Source organism: Poecilia reticulata, chromosome 15 (assembly GCF_904066995.2).
Source record: "Poecilia reticulata chromosome 15, P_reticulata-male-v2, whole genome shotgun sequence".
In the NCBI taxonomy this organism is placed as follows: Eukaryota; Metazoa; Chordata; class Actinopteri; order Cyprinodontiformes; family Poeciliidae; genus Poecilia; species Poecilia reticulata.
Genome location: NC_088844.1, coordinates 26,822,544 through 26,843,672, shown reverse-complemented (window position 1 = coordinate 26,843,672; position 21,129 = coordinate 26,822,544). Strand labels below are relative to the sequence as shown.

General features: G+C 41.0%; 1 protein-coding gene across 4 annotated transcripts in view; it reads right to left on the bottom strand.

The window, feature by feature from the left end:
• Positions 1-21,129, bottom strand: part of adgra1b (adhesion G protein-coupled receptor A1b) — a 198,100-nt gene that overhangs the window by 62,005 nt on the left and 114,966 nt on the right. For 2 of the 4 annotated variants that reach the window (XM_081616035.1, XM_008429975.3), the window contains exons 13-14: positions 9,076-9,286; positions 8,455-8,663 (exon numbers count right to left, since the gene is read on the bottom strand). In XM_081616035.1, coding sequence (XP_081472161.1) covers positions 8,455-8,663; positions 9,076-9,286 — 420 coding nt within the window. Of the gene's footprint in view, positions 1-7,722; positions 8,341-8,454; positions 8,664-9,075; positions 9,287-9,521; positions 9,999-21,129 lie in introns of those variants that run through there. The other 2 variants (XM_081616036.1, XM_081616037.1) reach the window with 2 other exon arrangements.

Genomic DNA, 21,129 nt, shown 5'->3' with positions numbered 1-21,129 from the left:
CTGAAAACACACCACTAAATGTTACCTTTTTAGCATTACAGTTTAATCTGTAGTGCTAAATTACAAGCAAGAGCTTGATCAAAAATCATTTGAAAACAAGGCAATAGCATATTATCGCTCAGTTATGATTGCAGGCTCAACTATAAATGAAATTATTAGTATATCATTGAAGAATGTTACGCAAGTTCCTAATATTATGCTAGTAGCAATAAACTACTAGTAAAACAATAATTATTATTGTGCTAGTAGCAATAACAGACTAGTTCCAGATTTTCTAAATGCTTTTTTAAAGCATTTAAATAAAGTATTAGCATAATTATGCTTTTGTTAATCCGTCTTACAAACATTATTGGCAACTCTTATGAGAGTTTGAGTAGCAGTCAATAATGTCAGGTCAGCAACAAGAAAAAATGAACAAAGCATTGTTTACTTGCTCTGAATATGGATTGAACTAATGAGCTATTAGCATATCATTAGTTAATAAACGTATATTATAATTCTTTAATCATCACAACAAAAACTGATCTGAAGAAATCACTGTCTTCAGTCAGAGCTTTCTTCACATTCAGTGTAACACAGACTGCTACAGGACATTCTGCTTGGCCCCAACAACCACAACAAATTTGGAGAAAATTATATGAGTTATAACATTTAAGGTATTTTTAATTGAACGGAAAAATAACGTGAATGGGTAGTCTATGGTTGTCTCTCGTTTAAGTCTGAGATAGATTTCCAGTTTCAGCTTGTTGATACTAACCTATATTTATTCATAAAGTTGATTAATCCAATCGGCTATGTGCAAGTTTTGAAGAAATAACCTTAATGACCTTTATTTTTCTTTTTTATTGGTATTTAGACAAGTAAAAAAAAAAAATCGATTTAGTCACTTTTTCTAGATTATATTTCCAAATGTTAATGGGAATATATCTTGGTGTCATCTTTGACCAGGTCATGATATTTACATCCCATAATAAACTGCTTTCTAGGACTTCTTTATTCTACTTCTGCGATATTACAAACAATATAAACCTGAACTAGTCATCCAGAAAAACTAGTGCATCCAGTTCAAGGTTTCGCTGCTGCATTTTTTACAACTAGGAAGCTCAAAAAGTTCAGAAAAACGTCAACTTATCCTGAATTCTGCAGAGAGAGTTCTGATGCCTCCAAGTTTAGCTTTTCTTCTTTGTACCCCTGTTAAATAAAGAATCTACTTTAAAATTCCCCTTCTTACTTGTAAAGCCTTTAATAATCAATCTCCATCCTATATTAGACATCCAGTTGTTCCATATGTTCCCAGCAGAGCACTTTGCTCTCAGAGTGCAGTTTTACTGCTGATCCTGGACAGATCACGTTCTGTTAACTCGATCTTGTCCGACTATATTCAACCTGGTCTTTCTCCAATAAACATCAATTAAAGAAGTTGCTGCTGACAGAAATTCTGTTTTGTAGTGTTTTTCATTCATTGTGCTACAGTGCTATAGTTGATCTATTTAGCTTTGTCCTGAAAGAGCTACTGCTGGCATAACCTTTTTACTTTCTACTATGTGTTGCTCTGCGCTCAAACTCAAAGCTGGCAGTGACAGTTAGCCGCTCACATTGAGCCTGGTTCTGCTGGAGGTATGTTCCTGTGAAAATAGTCTTTTTATTTCACTATTACATGGGCTGCGCAGTGGTGCAGTTGGTAGAGCTGCTGCCTTGCAGCAAGAAGGTTCTGGGTTCGATTCCCGGCCCCGGTCTTTCTGCATGGAGTTTGCATGTTCTCGCTGTGCATGGTGGGTTTTCTCCAGGTACTCCGGTTTCCTCCCACAGTCCAAAAACATGACTGTCAGGTTAATTGGCCTCTCCAAATTGCCCCTAGGTGTGAGTGTGTGTGTACATGGTTGTGTGTCCTGTGTGTCTCTGTGTTGCCCTGCGACAGACTGGCGACCTGTCCAGGGTGACCCTGCCTCTCGCCCGGCACGCCAGCTGGAGATGGGCACCAGCAACCCTCCCGACCCCACCAAGGGACAAGGGTGCAGGAAAATGGATGGATGGATTTCACTATTACCATATGCATGTTAACTAGAGGTGCACAGTGGGGTCTGAAAAGTTGCTAAAAATATCGACAAAGTTGGCGACAGAGGGGTGACTCTACGATTTTCCAACTCTTGCAGCTGTAGATGAGATCGGTGGATACGATTGCTGTCTCATGTTTAGGACAATGGAAGGATGTGAAGTCAGTGGCTTGTCCCTCAGTACACATTACATGTGATTTTAAATGTATTTCCACTGAGATATGTTCAAAGACTATTCAATGTAATGCCATGACTCTTCGTAGGTTGTGGCTTTATTTTACTTCTTGCCGTGTTTGATCCACTAACACAAACTGAGGCAACACACTGCCTCACTTGATATCACCGGCTATCATCACTTTTTCTCTCTTCTCCTCCCATTACATCACATACCAAAAAGAAAATGCCAACCGAGGGCTACGAGGCACCACACATATCTAAACGGGTCATCATTATTATTGTCATAAATCCCTCCATCTCATAAAGCGCTCATGTGCCGCGGCTCTTCCAGCAGAAAAATGCCTCAGAGATATAAAAGAGTCCACAGGTTGAGGATAAAGTGCTGGAGCTGGTTGTGTTTCTGGGCAAATAATGAAAGCCGGCTTGTTGTCTCATTATACTCAGGCTGAGCACGGATTGACTAATGAGGACATACAACCATTAATCTATATGCAGAGGAATAGACAGAAAATAAATTCTTTTTTTATAAGCTCAGTGTTTTTTGTTTTTTTTTCTTATTAAGACAATATTCTTGAATTTGTTACTTGATTTGGAGACTTGGTGTCCTATAAAGGTTAATACAGCTGACGACAATCTATCGTCTTATTTGCTGCATCTTGATTTTAAACGTAGCCGTCCAGGATGGATGATGTCTGGATTAGCTCTGATTGGCTGACTTCTCTAGAGGCCAAACACCAACTCGACATTCCTGTTGACTCACGCAGAACATTTGTAGTCTTGCCTGCAGTTCTTTTAAGCCATTTTAAATTACAAACAAAATAATTGTTTAGTCAATTATTTTGATAATTTTCCTTTCATCACACACTGGCCACATTTGTTAGCACTCCTGGAAAATGTGCAAATAGTTGGAGAACCTTTATTTTGGTTTGATTTATTTAGAGAGTGAAACAATTCTATAATTGCAAATCACACAAGCGAAAATAAAGTTTAATAATCTCTTTTAAATGAATGCAACTATAAGTTTTTTAAAAGTGTTTTTTTTGTGGATATTTTGCAGAAGGACTTCCTGTTTGTGTGGGGCAGGTACCTGTCACGACGCAGAGGTCAATGTCTATTAGCCTCTCTTCAAAATGAGGCCAAGAGAGCATGCTGTTCAAACAAGGAAGACGCTGATCTACAGCCAGGTCAAGGTCAAGAAATGTCTCCAAGAAAACGGCTACAAGCCTAAACCTGCTCACATCTACAATTAGAGCGATAGTTAAAACACTCAAAGCAGGTGCAAGTGTGAACAATAAAACTGGAGGAGGATTCATACTCATCTTGTCACCACACACACAGCGAGGAGAATGACAGGGCAAGTAAGAGAAAATCTGAAAAGCTCAGTAGAAATGGTGAGCCTCTTGGTAGAAACAATTTATCTACATACAAACCAGTTGTTTGGGAGTGAAGCCATGAGCCATGATCACGTACAGTAAACATCTGACGTCTGCTAAACTCTGCTGGAACTGTGTGCTTCTGGTGAGCCGAGAATGAAAATCTCAAGGTCGTTCTGGCATAAAACTAAGAGTGAATATATTGAAAGGAGCCTCGTGCTGCTTGTAGGTGTGTGGAGGATCTGTTAGAAAACCTGTTAGAGTGCATGTCATTTGAAAAAACCTGAACATTTTAAAAACAGACCTGCTGGATTTCACTGGTTAACTGAAACTAGGTCATCACTGGGTTTTTAGCAGAAAACATATCACTAACATATGGCAGAATCAACACAGAAATCAACCTTCTTACATAGTTATGACCCAAATTTTATGGGAAAACTACGCAGTGAACTGAAAAGAAGAAAGTACCCAGAAATCTGGAAAACTTAGTGTGGTTGTGCAAAAAGGAAAAGGTCATAGATCCTTCTCTGTGTACGTTGTAAATGTTGTAAGTGAAGAGTTTCGTTAAAAACAATAACTACTTAACATGTAACATTCCCCCATTGTATAAAATCAAATTGATGATGGCATTTTCTACATGTTTTAGTAGAACATGCTGCTAACTGGATCAAGGGACATTTATTTTTACAGAGAAACAAGTATGGTGATAATCACCACACTTCAATTAGAGTCGAAGCAAACACAATCTAATTTTATCACTCTTGCCTTCCGTACCTTCATTCACGTTTCACAAACAATCATAAATGCACGATAAACATTAACAGGTCTGGTTCAGACGGAGCAGAACCAGCACCAGAAATCCTGACCTGGTTTTTAGGAATCATGTCCTTTTACAGAGTCATTATTTCCAGCTCCATGAATAAGAAGGCATTTCTAAAAAAAAATACAAATTTCCTGTTGAGCCATGACTTGGAACCTTCCTTGTGATTGGATACTTACAGAACCAACCACCTACACCATGTGTGACTGGCTGAGTGTGTGTTTAACTCCAAAGGTCTGCTCCTGCATACTAAACAGCCTGGTGAGCCGGAGCAGATCCATGCAGGAACTTAGCTGTTGACATAACCTCTGAATAAACAAACAAAAATAATTAAAATGTTGATAAACTTGTACATTTCTGACAGAAAAGAGCAAAAGGTGTGTCTTAAGAGGGGGCGGCGAGTGGCTCAGAGAAGCTTCAGTGTGGGATTGAGGCTTGTCACCACCACCAAGACAGACGATAAAGCTGCACTGCTGTAAACGAGTGAGTCAGCCCTCCTTCTCGGCAAATACGGGCCTGCATGAGGCAGATGGAGGGGGAGGAGGAGGCGGTACGGGAGGAGCAGAGGGAGAAATGTTCAGGAACTGTCCCTGGTGCTGAAATCTGGAGGGGGCTGCTTTTCAACAGCTAGAGGTTCAGCACGGAGCAAGAAAACAAAACTCCAAAATAGACGCCGGCTGCCATCCGAAAGTTGCCCCATCTGGAGCGATCTGTATTATTAGATGCTAAAGACACACAGTGATTCATCTGGACAGCAAAATGCACCAGTCACAGTTCACAATCTAGCTGAGTTGAGCTTTTCTACTCGCAGCCTATCCCATGTCTATAATCTGGCATTTTGATTACAAAACCACGAGAGGGAGATTCTCTACCATGTCATTCCTTTTGAAGCAAGTTCAAAAGATTTTCATTATTTATTTTATTTTAGCCCAATCCCCAGCCTCTAGGGACATGCATGCTGGGATCTGAGCCTGTATACACAAACACACGCACACACACACACACACATTAACCCCAAAAGAGCTAAATGCAAGTGACTGAATCAAAACGACTAACATAGGGCAACACACACCTCAACCTCCTGTGTGAGCATTTAACATAAAGTTTTTGTAGCACTAATTCATCTCTTGTAGTTACTATTCATTGGTACATTTCTTAAAATGAACAGCTGAACAGCTACTTTAGCTTAGCTTAACCACTTCCATTTGTCTGAGTGTAACTCCTTCCTTCTGCTGTGTGCCGGGACTGAGGCGATGGCAGAGACCAGGCTGCATGGTGGGGTGAATCACAAGGTTAAAGTCTGTCTGGCAACTATTTTCTGTGATGTCAGAAATAACCACAACATATGATTTCATATCAACTGGGCTGGCAGATATTGCTGGAAGGTTTGATCAAATCTGATCTATTCCTCTTCACAAACTATTTGAGCATGTTTTATTGTGGTCCAGTTTTACTGAAGTCCATGCAGTGTTTTTGGACACAACTCAAATTCAGCAAATTTTTTAGGGAAGGAAATTAATTAAAAACATGCAAATACAGAAAAAATAAAGGCCACACTAAAGAAAGCTCTGATGTCATAAGAGGCAGATTTGTCTGAACCTGCCATTTAAAGCTGTTATCTTGATTAAATAATAATATACAGCAAAAGAGCAAAAACACTTGTTCTGTGGGTGAAAAACTATATCTAAAGTTCGACTCAATTTATAGGAATATATGGTCAGTAGCTTTAACCCTGGTGCATGTGAGGACTGAGGCAAACGTAGAGGACTATATCAAATGATACAAGTTTTACGTGTGTGGAGTCGGTTGGACCCCATTTCTACATACAAGGGTTAATGCAGTTTTGTATCCAGTGTAATCATCACAGGAGAGTATGAGGCAAACAGGTGATACTGCTTTCTAATGCCAATAGGCCATTATAAAAGCAGGCTGTTAAGATTGTTGTAAACACACAGAATGAATCAGCCAATCACTTGACAGCAACTCATTGAATTACGCATCTTGACGTGGTGAGGATGACTTGCTGAAGTTCAAACTGAACATAAAAATGTTGAAAGAGGATTTAAGTATGCTTGGATGTGTCAAAGTTGTTGGCACAGGATGGGCAGGCCTGAGGATTTCAGGAACATCCACGGTTCTCTGATTTTCACAAATTACTGAACCCTCCTGGCTCATAAACTAATATCCAATCCAGTGGTCCCATCTTTAGATGGCAACATCCAGCAGGGTAATCCACCAACCAAACTCAAATCAATAAACTCAGTTTTCTGTGCTCCAGTGTTCTCCTCTGTTTTATGCTGCCATGTCAATATGAACCCAAACGCTCAGTCTCAGTTCTGAAAGCAGAAGCAGGTTCAACTAATAACAGCAAGGTGTACCTAATAAGGTGGCCGGTGATTGTGCGACTATATGAAAACGTGACATAGTTCAACTTTTCTCATATACACCAAACAACTATACGCTAAATTCCCTGCAGACCGCCCAAGATCTGAGCTGCTTGAATTACAAATGACAGCTCCGCTCATGGAGGCTCGCAGTGAGCAAATGGCCAACTTGCACTCAGGCGGCAGTGACAATCCGTCTCCCTTTGACATGAAAAGATTATGCAACAGGTTTTGTACTTGCAGACGCCTCCCGAGCTGAGCTGAGGGGAATCGTTGTCGCAACAGAAAGCAGTTAAGGTGCTACGACCGGAGCAGTGATGTCACAGGTCTGTAAATAAGGGTCCTTTTCTCGGGCACTGCAGAGACCAGGCGGGTGTGGTGACTGCATTAGCAGACGCGCGCAATCTCCGGCGCAAACACCGGCTCACCGTGATGTGGACGTTCCCGTCACGGCTTTCTACCATCGCTATGACAACCCCTCTCTGCCTGTCGGACGTGTTTTGAAGTTCAAATTATTATCCTGGTGTCATTAAATTCGACCAGAAATAAATAAATAAAATCGGAGCCAGCGTCATCCCGGTTGCCACAGCGCGCCCCGCTGATGGCGCGCCGTGCTGGAGTGAAAAACACACATGCACAATGACATCCTGACATCTGCTCTCCATCTGACAACAGCTTAGTATTCTCCAGACACCTCCTCCTCCCCCCCTGTCCTCCTATGTGCACCCCGTGCTTTTATCATACGCTGCTTTTTCTTCTTCCCTGCTCTAATGCGGCTTTTTCTGTTTCACCCCGATCCAGCATGTTTCCACCAACGACAGCAACCAAACTGATCCGCGGGTTTTTAAAATATGCAGGTAAAAAAAAAAAAAAAAAAAGGCACAACACTTTTTCATGCTCCACTGAGAACTGACCTCCCAGTCTAACGAATCCCACTCTTCGGTAAACATCCGGAGGATTTCTCTTCATCCAAAAAAAAAAAAAAAGAAAGAAAAAAAAAAAAGAAGAAGAAGAAGCGGACCAGAAGCAGCGGCTCTAAGGAGCGACCTTGCAATGCGCTGCCATTGCGCTTTTGGTGCTTCTAATCCTCATGAAATCAATTTGAACACAGGGGGGGACGTCGTCAGAGGGAAGCATCTCGGCTTGCAGCGTCGAGACCAACTTGAGAAACGCAGATGAACGACGCTAAGCTGCACAGTCCAGCATTTTTTCTTTCTTTCTTTTTTTTTCGGCTTCTTCTTTTTCTGCTTCGCGATGGTTGCAACCAATTAGCACACCACTTGCGCTCAGAGTCGAATCGCTCCTGACAGGGCGCTCCTTCTCCAGAGCATCGCTTCTGTTGCAGCGTGGGAAAGGATGGCAGGCTGAACAACGCGCACAACTTCTCCTCGTCTGTTTCCCAAAGAAAAAGAAGACTCTATGATATTCCAACGCTAATAAATCCTCATACAGCATTTGGCAATCCAATCCCTTTGCTGGGGAGCAACAATAAAGGAGGCTTTTGAAGGTCCTCTTTTAAAACACGTGACTCAGTCTACTCCACGATAGAGGGGAAAAAAAAGGTTGATTTGATCCGTAATGGGCCCTAAGCATGTGGAAGACACGTTATGTGTTGCGGGGGGGGTCATAGTGAAATAACTACTCACCATTAGCACGGCAAAGTTCTTGTGATGGCTGCAGTGAATAGTGGTCGTATTGCCCCCGGAGGCGGTTATGTGGCAGCCCTCTGCCCTCCAGCCACCGTGTCCATCGAGCAGGTCAAAATCCCAGTAGGCTGCGGTGGGGTCTACACCCAGCGCGAAGTGCCTGAGAGCGACGGCGACGGAGTGCACAGAGCTGCCGCGGCTGCAGCCATCTGGAGGGAAAGGCAACACGTTCAGGGAAGGAAGCCGAGAGGAAACACTGGCAGAGCCGCGGCTCTAAAAACACCCATGCAGGCAAAAACGATGCACAACAACATGCAAGAGTCGGATGAGTTACTGCGGCTGGACTGGTGCAGATTACTTTCGTGCATCACACTGCAGTAAACTCTATTTAATCTGATCCGTGCTCTGACTTCATCCATTCATTCATTCATTCATCTGAGCGCACGTTGTTAATGTTTGTATCTACGCAATCCACATGTTGCGCAAAAATAAAATAAAATATAAAAAATACACCAACTAAAACAGCCGTGACTGCGTATGTGCGCGCGCGCACGCGTGTGCACGCTTTCGGTCCGGCGTTGACATCACACGCGTGAAAGATAGAAATGGATTTCCTCTTACCTAATTTGGCAAAAGCAACTGGTGTCGAGACGCTCCTGCGCTTCCCATCGTCTGCGAGGTTTGACGAATTCCCCGTGCAGGGAAAGAGTTTCCCATTGCGAAACAGAACGAACTGCAGCCTGCAAGTGGAGTTATCAACAGATTGCAACGCAGAGGAGGAGGCAGGCGGACCAGCCAGCGGTAAATGGATCGAGGCGACTGCCACGGAGTTCTGCGGATAAAAAATACATAAAAAACAATCAGATAATAGACTTTAGGAGTTACATAGTGTCCTCCAACTTTGCTGTGAAAATGCATTCCATTAAAAAAATAAAATAAAATAAAGAAACGTTTCTCTTCAGTGTTTTAAGGGACGACAAGTGAGGCAAGGGAACGAGTCGCACGTTTGAAGCGCTTTGGTTTGCCTGTTAGGTCCGACTCTGCAGCAAAGGTGGAATGGTTCTTACCATTTCAGCTTGAGGACACATCAACGCTGCAGCTTGATTTAAAGAGACAACCGTTGTGACTTTATCTCCCATTCACCAACTAATTACCACCGTATAACCCCACCCTCCTCCTACAACAACATATCTGCGAACATGATGCGAAGAAAAACACTTCAGTGCGACAAAAATAGGTTGGAAATGTCAAAGTGTGTGCACCGGCCGTCTCTGGCCACAGGTGAATTCACTTTGATTCTGTGTGTAACTTCCTTTCTCCCTGTAGTGTCAGACAGCATCCAGTCTCCTCCAGCAGCTCAGCCAAAGTCCCTGCGGAGCTGCATAAAACTGACCAGACCTTCCAGCCTGACAACTACACATTTTGACTAAACAACTTGTCAAAGAAATCCCGGGTTAAATATCCAAAAGTAGCTTAGTTTATTTAAAGATGAGGTCAAAATAACAGCTTTATAGTATCGTGCAACTGAGCAAAGTCTGCAAGCAAAAAAGCTTAAATTCATTGCTTTAGTTTAAAACAACAACCTATTCATACAGTGGTTAGAATAATGAAACAAATTGATTATTAACAGTGTAATAAAGTTTTTTAATGCTATGTTTCAATATTAATCTAAGTTAAACTATAAAAAGGTTCATAAACCAGTCTAACAGCTCATCAAACTTAATCTTTATCATCGTCATCTATCTAAATCAATCTCAATGATGAATTCATGACCTTTCCACAGAGCAGTCTCTACTACATAAAAAGAACAAGGATTCTCAGCATTAAAATGTCTTTGGAAACAATATGAATTCAGTCATTCCTTCAATTACAAACCAGACTGATCCATCCATCCATTTTCTTACACCCTTGTCCCTCAGTGGGGTCGGGAGAGATGCTGGTGCCCATCTCCAGCTCACGTTCTGGGCGAGAGGCGGGGTCACCCTGGACAGGTCGCCAGTCTGTCGCAGGGCAACACAGAGACACACAACCATGCACACACACACAGTCACACCTAGGGGCAATTTAGACAGGCCAATTAACCTGACAGTCATGTTTTTGGACTGTGGGAGGAAACCGGAGTACCCGGAGAAAACCCACCATGCACAGGGAGAACATGCAAACTCCATGCAGAAAGACCGGGGCCGGGAATCAAACCCAGAACCTTCTTGCTGCAAGGCAACAGCTCTACCAACTGCACCACTGTTCAGCCACAACAATCAGTCATCAGTCTACAATCCAAACTGATGACTAATTAAATAAAGACAAGCATCTAACAAACAAAATAACTGACCTAACTGTATTCCACAAAATACACAAAAAAGTTATAAATTTAATGACATGGGAATAAAAGTTCAAAATACTGACAGACTGATGAAAATCTAACATTCAGACAGCCTGGTTTTTATTCTAGTATCTAATTTCAGTAACAACCTCATCAGCTTTTAGAACCACAACAGAACAAGAAAACTCAAGCTGCTTAATAACTCATGGAACTGAGTGAATTTCAACACACTGGCCAGAAAGTCGTTATAAGGCAGTCGTGTTTCTGTTTTTTCTGGCTTTTTTTTGTTTTTTGTTCCCGTGTTTGCAGTGTCTGGAGGTTCCTTCTGGATCGTGGCTAAATGGAATTACAAAGCAACCCAGGAAAAGCTTACTGGGTTAAGCTGACAGAGCCTGTAAGCCTGTATGGAGGAAAACCAAAGAAAGTCTTGAAAGAACGTCAAGCAAAAATACGAAAAAGCAGAGTAACATACCATGCCAACGAAGAAATATTTAGCACAAATACAAGGATATAAAAGTACAAAACATAGCAGCAAAAAAATGACAATTCAATTTTGGCCCTCTTTTCCAATTTACATGGACATCATGTGTAGTCTCTGATGGGGTATGATTTAAGAAGTACAGAATAAACACATTCCATCCATCTTCTTTACACCCTTGTCCCTCAGTGGAGTCAGGAGGTGCTGGTGCCTCTCCAGCTAACGTTCAGGGCGAGAGGCGGGGTCACCCTGGACAGGTTGCCAGTCTGTCGCAGGGCAACACAGAGACATACAACCATGCACACACACACAGTCACACCTAGAGATAATTTAGAGAAACCAATTAACCTGACAGTCATGTTTTTGGACTGTGGGAGGAAACCAGAGTACCCGGAGAAAACCCACCATGCACAGGGAGAACATGCAAACTCCATGCAGAAAGACCGGGGCCGGGAATCGAACCCAGAACCTTCTTGCTGCAAGGCAACAGCTCTACCAACTGCACCACTGTGCAGCCCCAGAATAAACGCATTTTAAATCCTAATTTCACAGAACAAAGTACCTTTTTGCTGCTCAGCTCTTTCTGGAGTAACCATCACACCAAGCTGATAGGAGGAAGATGTTCTGGTAGAGTCTGCAGTCGACTACCAGATGTAGCTTCAAAACAAAGTCTCACCTAAATGAGAATTTGCTCCTTTAGTTATGACTGGCTGGACTTGTTGTGGTGCCCATATGGCCTGGATTTGTAACTCAGGTTAAAGTGTAGATGCCTGCTTTCAGCCAGCTCACCAGCAGAGGAGAGCCCTGCGGCATGAGCAAACTCAGGACACTCCAGCACATTTTCTGTAAACAGTTGTATGGCTACAGTTTTAGTGGTTTTGGAACTGTAAATGTGAAGGTATTGAATCTGATGACCAGCCCATGGGTATTCACTGGCATGTAGAATCACTGTCTGGTCATTTCAGGCTTCAAAACACTTCCAGGGTTGGAGTCTCCACATCAACGGTCTTCATATGTACTAAACTCTGAGTGAAGGTAACCGAGTCAGCTCATAATAATTTAAAGTTTAATTCTGACCACTGATAAAAAATGATTTGTACTTTCAAAGGAAATTAAGTAAATGAAGCTCAAAGGGAGAAGCTGCCAGCATGAGCTGAATTTAAATCATTTAGAAAATTGCTCCTGTTTTTGTCCACATCTTTCAGAATATGAAATGTTTTTGTGTGAAAAACAAACTGAAACTTTCTTTGATGATCAAGAAGTGAAGACATTCAAAACAATGGCATAGAATGTAAAAATATTTCTGCGCCATTTTGTGGGAAAATGGAAAAAAAAAAATCACAGTGCAGTCATTCATCAAATGATCCTAATTAGAAATTATTCAAATGATGAAGGGGATGTTGCAGATTCATAATAGAGATGATAATTCTGATAAAGTTTCAAGCTTTCTACGATGACAGGACTTCAAACTTAAATGAATGAGCTCAGATGAATCCGAGTACCTATTAATTGCACTAAATGTAAGGTTGCACAAAGGTCACCACGATCTCCACAAAGAATTTAAAAATAGAAGGACTGTAGAAATGTGGAAAACCTGCTTCAGTGCAGTGGTGACACTAGGCAGCTCTTAGTGCAGGTTTTTCCTCTTTTCTCATGTCCTCATTGTTTCCACAATATTTCTCCCACCTCCACCCATCAGAGCACCACATCTCATCCCTCGCCTGGTGTGACCAAACGGTCGGTACCAAGACTGGCCATCTTTTCCGTGTGAGGATGTTTCCACGAGCTTGTGACGATCTGAAGGATTTCCTTTTACATGTCGGAGGTTTATTAGTCTCCACCTTCAGCGGTGGAGGAAACACAATCAGCATGTTTATTAATAAATGGAGGTGAATGACAGGACTGGATTATCCTGCGTGCTTCCCCCAATGTTGGAACAATTTTAAACTGGCAAGGTTTAAAATGATCTGTTCTGAGCAGACAATGCAGCAGCAGGTACAGTTAGAAGAAATCATACACATTAAATCCCAATTTTCTTTATCAGTGTGTCAAACATTAAGTTGATCACACTGTGGCTCTTCAAAATGATCTTTTATAATGGAGTATAAGTTGCTCCACAATACGTAGAGCTGGGCGATCTGACTGAAAAACATATCACACCATATACGCGTGTCATATCAGTTGATATAATTAACTATTGATTAGATTTTTTTTTGTTTTATCTGAAATACAGCCAAACTGGTGACGTGACCTTTTCTGTTTTCTCCATAGTTTCCTCTGCAGCTGTTGAACTTATTTTCTCCTTTCACTCCTCATTGCTGTTGTTTTTTTTTTCTTTTGTAAGCGGTTAAGAGGCACGGTGGTGAAACCAGAAGCTGCTGCTGCAAAAGTAATTCAGCAGGTTGTTGCTAGGTAACCAAAGAGTAAGTGAGTTAGTTGAAGCCACCAAACTCACTTAGCTGGCTGTGAGAGGTTGAGCAGCACATTGGGCAGTCCTGCTCCACAACTATTGCACAATTAAAATATGAACACATAGCTGTGCTTATTCCTCCCATGATCCCAGGGCTTTTCTTAAACATCCTGACGGGTTCAGGCTGCATCCAAAAACTCAAAACCTCCTTCAGTTTCCTACAAAACCTACACCAGTAAATAGTCTGTGTGAGCAGGAGGCCTGGGCGTTTGGTGGCATACACGGTGTGGATTGTTTGTGCAGCTGCTTGGTGAGACATTTTAGGATGAATCTGGCATAGTGATAAGATGCAAAGGGTGCAGCAACTGTGCCATTAAGAATATTGCAGTGACTTACTACCTCACACTCCACTGAGGACTCTGCCACCATGATAATAAATTTCCATCATTTGAAAACGGAGCCTTTGTGTGTGTGTTTAAAACAGTCAGTGAACTCTCAAGGCCACTGATGCACTGCATCAGTTTTTATCCACCATTTGTGTCTTTATTGCACATCAGAAGTGTTGTGCTGAAGTCTGCAGATTTCTTCTTTTATGAATTTATCTTTTAACCAAAAATGATTTGTTATAGTTACACTGTAAAATTAGCCTAGTTTCACTTGTTAAACAAAATGTAGCAGCAAAAATGTGTATTCCAACAGGAAAAAACTAGCACAGCCTACCTGCTTTAGTAATATTAACTTCAACAGAATCTTCTTGTTACATACATCACAGGCTTTCATAGACTGTCCTAATTTTTGGACATGACTGTACGTGAAGAGCATGCAGCGGTTAAATACAGGTTGAAGGAAATCACATGTATTAAGCATCCTTGAACAGAATGACGGAGCGTGATGAGGTGAGGACAGAAGACCAGGGACACGATGAGGTGGGAGAAAAAAGAATTTATTACAGTAATAAAAGGAAAAGGTGATTATGAAGAAAGAAGTGGAAAAAGATGAAGCGATGGGAGAGGAGGAGAGTCCGTTTCCCACAGAGGTTAGACACCCTGCAGAGCTCAGGTAGTGTGTGGGTCATCACAGCTGACCTCCAGCTGAGCTGGTCTGAGCTCATACGATCACACCACAGTGTGTTAAATCAGGACGAAAAGCACAATTTACAACAAAAATCATGCTGCTAAACAGGATATTCATTAGTTTGCCCATTGTGTAACGATAGAGTATTTATATTACACTGTATTTATTCTATTCTAAAAGGTAATCATTTGAAGTATTTAGTTTCATTAAAGAACAGAAACATTTGTTAGTTGGTGCTATTATTTCCTTTTCAAAACAATGTTTCATGAAATAAACTATATTTTTCCAAAAAAGAAAAAAAGATTGAGTTGAGTTGTTTGTTGTCTCCAGTGTTTCCGTTTTGACGTCTTATTTGTGCTCTGCCTTAGTTTAATTTCTCCTCCTTTGCTTTATTTTACATCAGTCTTCTCCAGCTGTTCTCACTTTGGTTAGTTATTTAAAGTTTATTTTTTATTTGTTTTGCCTGTCTCTCGGTTGGTCTACGTTTACTCCTCTCTCCCTCAGCCTGCCTGCCTGGTCTCTCCTCACAGCTGCACCCTGTTTCCAATCAGCTCTTTGCTCTTTCTCAAGTAATCATGATCTTTAGCGTTTAGGCTCCTTGTTTTCTTTCGCCTACTGTTGTCTCCATGCAACTTCACTTGAAGTCCAGAGATTCTGTTAGTTTCCTTTTATTTTTATTAAATGGCTCTTTCATATCTCAAATGACTCTCTGGATTTGGATCCTTACACAGAAACCTTTGGAAACATGACAAAAGAAAGACGAGGAAAATGTTAACACAGTTCCACCACATGGTAAAAAGAAGGAAAGATGCATTTGAGGATTTTTAAATTTAACATGATGATATCAGTAGATGTTGGTTATTAGTACATTTACTGTTGGCATATAAACCCAACTCACAAAATCGGACATTTTCTGTATCTGCTCCTGCTTAGAGGTAATGAATAGCTGCACATTAAGACCAGCCAATGCCCAGGAGGAACTTGTGTGAAATTTCTCGGTCGAGTTCATCAATAACTTTTCATGCTTTGTTAAGTTTGCTTTTCTGGCCACAGTAGTGTGGTTTGCTTAATATATCTATATATTTTTTAAAAACGTTGACACCCTAGAGATATATAGATCTGGGTTATTTTCATGTTCATGCCTCTTTCTTTTCCTGAAAATAATTCAGTATTGGTAAAATAAGAGCTGGGCGCACAGAAACATAGCGCCTTTACATTAGAGTCACCAGGACTGAGAAGCCCGGGGTGATCCAACAGCGTCAGCTTTGTTTGCTATTTGTTTCTGCATCGACTCTCTCTTGAAAGGCTATTGATTTCCATCCTGCAGTGTGTGTCTGTGGGGGAACAAAGCAAGACAGAGCATCCTCGCCTTGAAACTTATGTTGCATCATTTCCTTTCTCTGAGCGGCTTAAACTCGACAGTCTATTTTCAAGGCGTGACAGGATACAGACATCAGGGACTGAGCTGCAGATTTGAAGCCGGATGACAGAGGAGGAGTTAAACGTGGGCATTGTGCACTTTCCAGCAGCCGTCCTCAGACGCACCAGAAACGGATGCAGTTGACCTCTTTCCCCCTGGGGGTGGTGTTTTTAAATTATACATTTGTTTAAGATATCTCACACGCTTGCCCTCTTCTACTCTTTCTACATCTTTTATGTGGCAAATCAAAGGGATTTACAGCCCAGAGGGTCTGCTATAAGCCATGGCATGCAGAGGGTCTCATTCTCAGAAACAATCTATGTTCCTCCTGAGCAACTCAAACAGCCACATTTCCTCAATCCCAGCATCACCAGGGACCTCTCACATCACAGTTGATTTAGCCGTCTCTACCTAAACTGCGTGACCTTTCCCAAAACCCCCTCCTTTCCTAGCCGCATTGCATGCTGTAGCCGTGGTAACAACAATTAGGCACTCCCCTCTGTCTCCTGCTTCAGCCTCAGGTTAATTTTCTCCCCTCCCTCCCCACTCACTCATTCCTTTCCTCACAAAGGACATGCAGGTTGAACGCTGCCCACTGTTTCAGGTTGTCGCCTTCTGCACCTGTTTATTGATGCACAGCGCTGCTCGATGAAACCAAGAAAAGCTGCACACAGCCCGCGGGGTAAAACACAACGGTGGTGTTTGACCACATCAAGACGTAAACATCACACTTAGACCTGGCTCCTGAACTTCAGTGGGATCACTGCTTAATGAGCACAGACATTAAGAGGACAAGAAGAGGTCGCCGAGGGCTTTCTTTACCAGGATACTGAATTAGACCCACCTTCACAACTGAGGGTGGGTCTAAAAAGTATTTGTAGACCTTAAACTAGTTACAGTGGCTTGCAAAAGCATTCATACGCCTTCAAAATGTCCATATTTTGTCACATTACAATCATAAACATATTTCTTTGGAAATGAAGAGCAGCTGTATTTGCACTGAGATTAGATTACACACAGATGGACTGTATTTAGTCATCAGGCAACTTCTGAAGGCAAATGGTTGCATTCAGAGAACAGGGGGCTGAATACTTTTGCACACCACACTTCAGTGTTTCTTCAATTCACAAAACAATTTTTTGAATCATGCACAATTCTCTTCTTCACACTTAGTTTTGGTCTTTCACATTAAAACCAATGACATATATTTGTTGCGTTTGTAGTGTAATAATATACGGAACATTTGAAGAGGGGCAAATACTTTTGTAAGCCACTGTAAGTCATGAGCTTTAGTGTGTTTTGCTGGAATTTTATGATAGAACACAACATAGTAAGGAAAACAAATCCTGGTTTAGATTATTTTTTTCTAAAATGAGAACCTAAAGTTTGGCCATGCAAACAGTCAAAATTGTTTTTCCAATTTTAACCATCCAAGAAAAAAAAAAGATGGAAAAGACTAATGATATTTTATAGAACGTATTAAAAGGATGAAACACCTGGTGATGAATAAATTAGGAGGCCCTCATATTTACTCCCACTTAAAATGGGTGAAATCACACACAGGCGTATCACATCAGGTGGAAACGATGCAAACACACACACACACACACACACACACACACACACACACACACACACACACACACACACACACACACACACACGCACACACACACACACACACACACACACACACACACACACACACACACACACTCGTTTTGAAGGAGGTTTGTCCTGTTTAAACCTCAATTAGTCTGGTGGTTGTTGGAGTGAGAGTGAAAACCATAATGAGACTGAAAGAGCTGCCCCAGGTCTTCGGAAAGAAGATTATACCAGCCTATGAGTCTGCTGAGGGATTATAAAGAAGTCTCAAAGAAATTGAGAATCAGTCGTTGCACTTTCTGGAAAATAATCCATGAGCTAAGGATTTTCAAAAACAACTGCCAACATGCAAAGGTCTGCCACTCAAGCAGGTTCACCCAGAAAGCAGCCTGCAAGATGCTAAAATGAAGTGCTAAAAAACCTTAGGATGTCATTTACTACAACTTATTGTCCCTGAGAAGATGGACATAAATCCAGAGAAATTGTTAGATTATTGCTGTGTTGGAATGGACCAGTCAAAGTTCAGACCTAAATCCAATTGGGGATGTGTGGCAAGACAGGGCGCCCTGATATTTATTCTAATCTGACAGAGAATGTGCTATTTTGGAAAGAAGAATGGAGAAAAAGGTCAGTAATAAGTAGTTTTGGCAAAAGGTTGTTTAGCAAAGTTTTGGGTTGAATACAAATACATGCCACAGTTTTTATTCATTTCTGTAATCTAAAAAGCAAGAACGTCTTTTTTAAAAAAACTTGTTCAAAAAGCCAAAACATGTCAGTCTGTAGGACCCCCTTTGGTGGGAATAACTTAAAGTTACCATCCTTTATAAGACCTGACCAGTCTCCCAGTAGTTTGGAGTAATTCTGATCCACTCCCCTTGCCAGGATGGCTTCAGGTCATTGAGGTTTTGCTCTATTCATTTTGTGCAGGGCTCTGTTTAAGATCCTGCCAAGGCGTTTTAATTAGGTTCAGGACAGAGGTCTGATTAGGCCACTGCAACAGCTTGTTTTATTTTCCTCTTCAGACATTCTGTTGCAGATTTACTGATGTGTTTGGGGATCATTCCTCTGTTTCATTGCCCAGTTTTGACCCATTTTCAGCTGCTGGGCAGATCGTCTCACTGTTTCACTACAGAAGATTTGGCATGGAGAGCATTAAACAAAAACTAATTTTATACTCTACAAATTCTGTGCATACAACACATGCTCAGTAGAAACCTTATTTTGATACTTAATTTTAATTTTTTGTGATTTCTATCAACTCATCATAGTTTATTTTTGCCTCTAAAACCTAATTTGATCTTGTTAATCCAGAGGATGTTTTTTTTTAAGACACCACAAACTATTTCCAGAAGAAACTTTAAAAGCTGGAAGAAAACCTGTTCTCTGAAAAGCCGTATTTAATGAGCCATGCCTCTGCAGGATTTTCCTGAATATTTAGGATATTAAAAAGAACTGAAAAATGTGAGACTTTGTAGATTTTTTTTAATCCTCCTTAACAACCAGAAGGTCTCATCTGCTCCTCAGAAAACAACAACATCTTGAATCTTTTCTCGTGTAAAATGATCAACTTTGTGCTTTTCATCTCCAGATGAATAAATAAAAACAAATGTTTCAACTTTTTTTTCCAACAAGTTTTTTCAAAAAAATGTTATCTGCCAAAACATGTTTTTACATAGGATCCATCCATCCATCCATCCATCCATCCATCCATCCATCCATCCATCCATCCATCCATCCATCCATCCATCCATCCATCCATCCATCCATCCATCCATCCATCCATCCATCCATCCATCCATAATGATCTCAGTTAGGTTTTAAACTACTGAGAACTTCTATTATTTTTTATTTTTAATATAAACTATTAAAAGGTGGGATTACTCTTTTCCATGAATGTAAAAATAAAGTGAATGTAATATCAAGGGCAGCTTGCTCTGCTGCCTTCCAGCCAAGAAGAACTGCTGACAGGCACAATGGCAGATTTGCATAATTTCTTTTGTAATCACTGGCACTCCTGTCACTGCAGACGTGGTCAAAAGCACAATGACAAATCGGAACTGGCAGGCGGTCCTTCCTGCTCCCGATGCTTCAGATTCTGGAAAGTATATCGGTGTGCTCTTAAGCAGCATTCTGTAAACTCTGACAGGTTTCCAACTGCACATGCCAGTGTTTAGCTATATTTACAGAATCTAAATATAAACCAAAAGAGAAGTTTCACAAAAACGATTGCCACGGTTGCAGCTTAAGAGCTGGATTCCTCTTAAGGATATTTAAGTTTTATCCTTGTTAGGGAAATTAAACACAATATTCCTTCATGGTTACCATGCCAACAGGATTCTGTTTTCTCTCAAGAGGATGCGCCGGTTAAGGGTAGAGGGGCGGGGGGCGAGATTTGATGCAGGAAATCAGACTCTTTCAAGAGGCTGAGCTTCAGATGTCAGCTATGTTCTCTTCAGTCAGCTGTGACTCAAAGTGTCACGTCACAGAAGAGGCTGCAACAAACAGAGGACATTGTTTGATTTAAATGTCACAGTCGAGTGCAAATTAATTAATTTGTTGTGTATCAAAGCATAACTAATAAACCAACTGTGCCTTTAAGGCAGATCTTAGCGGAGACATTTATTGATTTCAAGTGTTAAATGTATAATTTTGTCTGGACAATCCAATAGGACCTTGTCTCACCAGCGTCTTGGTTCCACATCACTGAGGCTTATTGTGTGTAAAATTATCGTGACTCAGAGCAGGGTGTCCTCAATACAAAACGATTTCCATGCAGTACTGTAATGATAAGAGACTATTCTGGTACAAAAAGAGATAAGAGGGGCGGGGGAAAAAAGTAAAACATGTCCGTTCCAATAATGCTTTTCCCATTTTTCTTAAAGTCTCGCCACAGCAACAAAAACCCAGTTTCTAACTTTATCGGTTTTAGTATCAAGCCCAACAGAGATTTGAGGATAGTAAACTGAATAAAACTTCCAAAGAAGATAGTTAAAAAAAAAAAATCCATCTGGGACAAACTTCTCACTATGGGGTGTTTATTTTTACACAACATAATAAGAAAATAACATGAAGCTACAAATAATATAGATTAGGTTTGTTCAAATCCCAGCATTTCAATGTTCAGTTGAACCATCTTTAGGTTTTATTTCAGGTGTTGGCTGTGATGTTGATTTAAAAAGATAACATACTGTCAAAATACTCAGTTCCATCCAGAAAGGTGTGCATGTTGATTTTGTTCCACATAAAATCAGAGCACAGCCTCCATAACGATGTTATCCCAACTTTAACTCCATCTTATTCTGTAGTCACACTGGTTCTGACCATGTTTGCAGACATATTGAAAAGCTTGCATTAAGCAGGTAGAA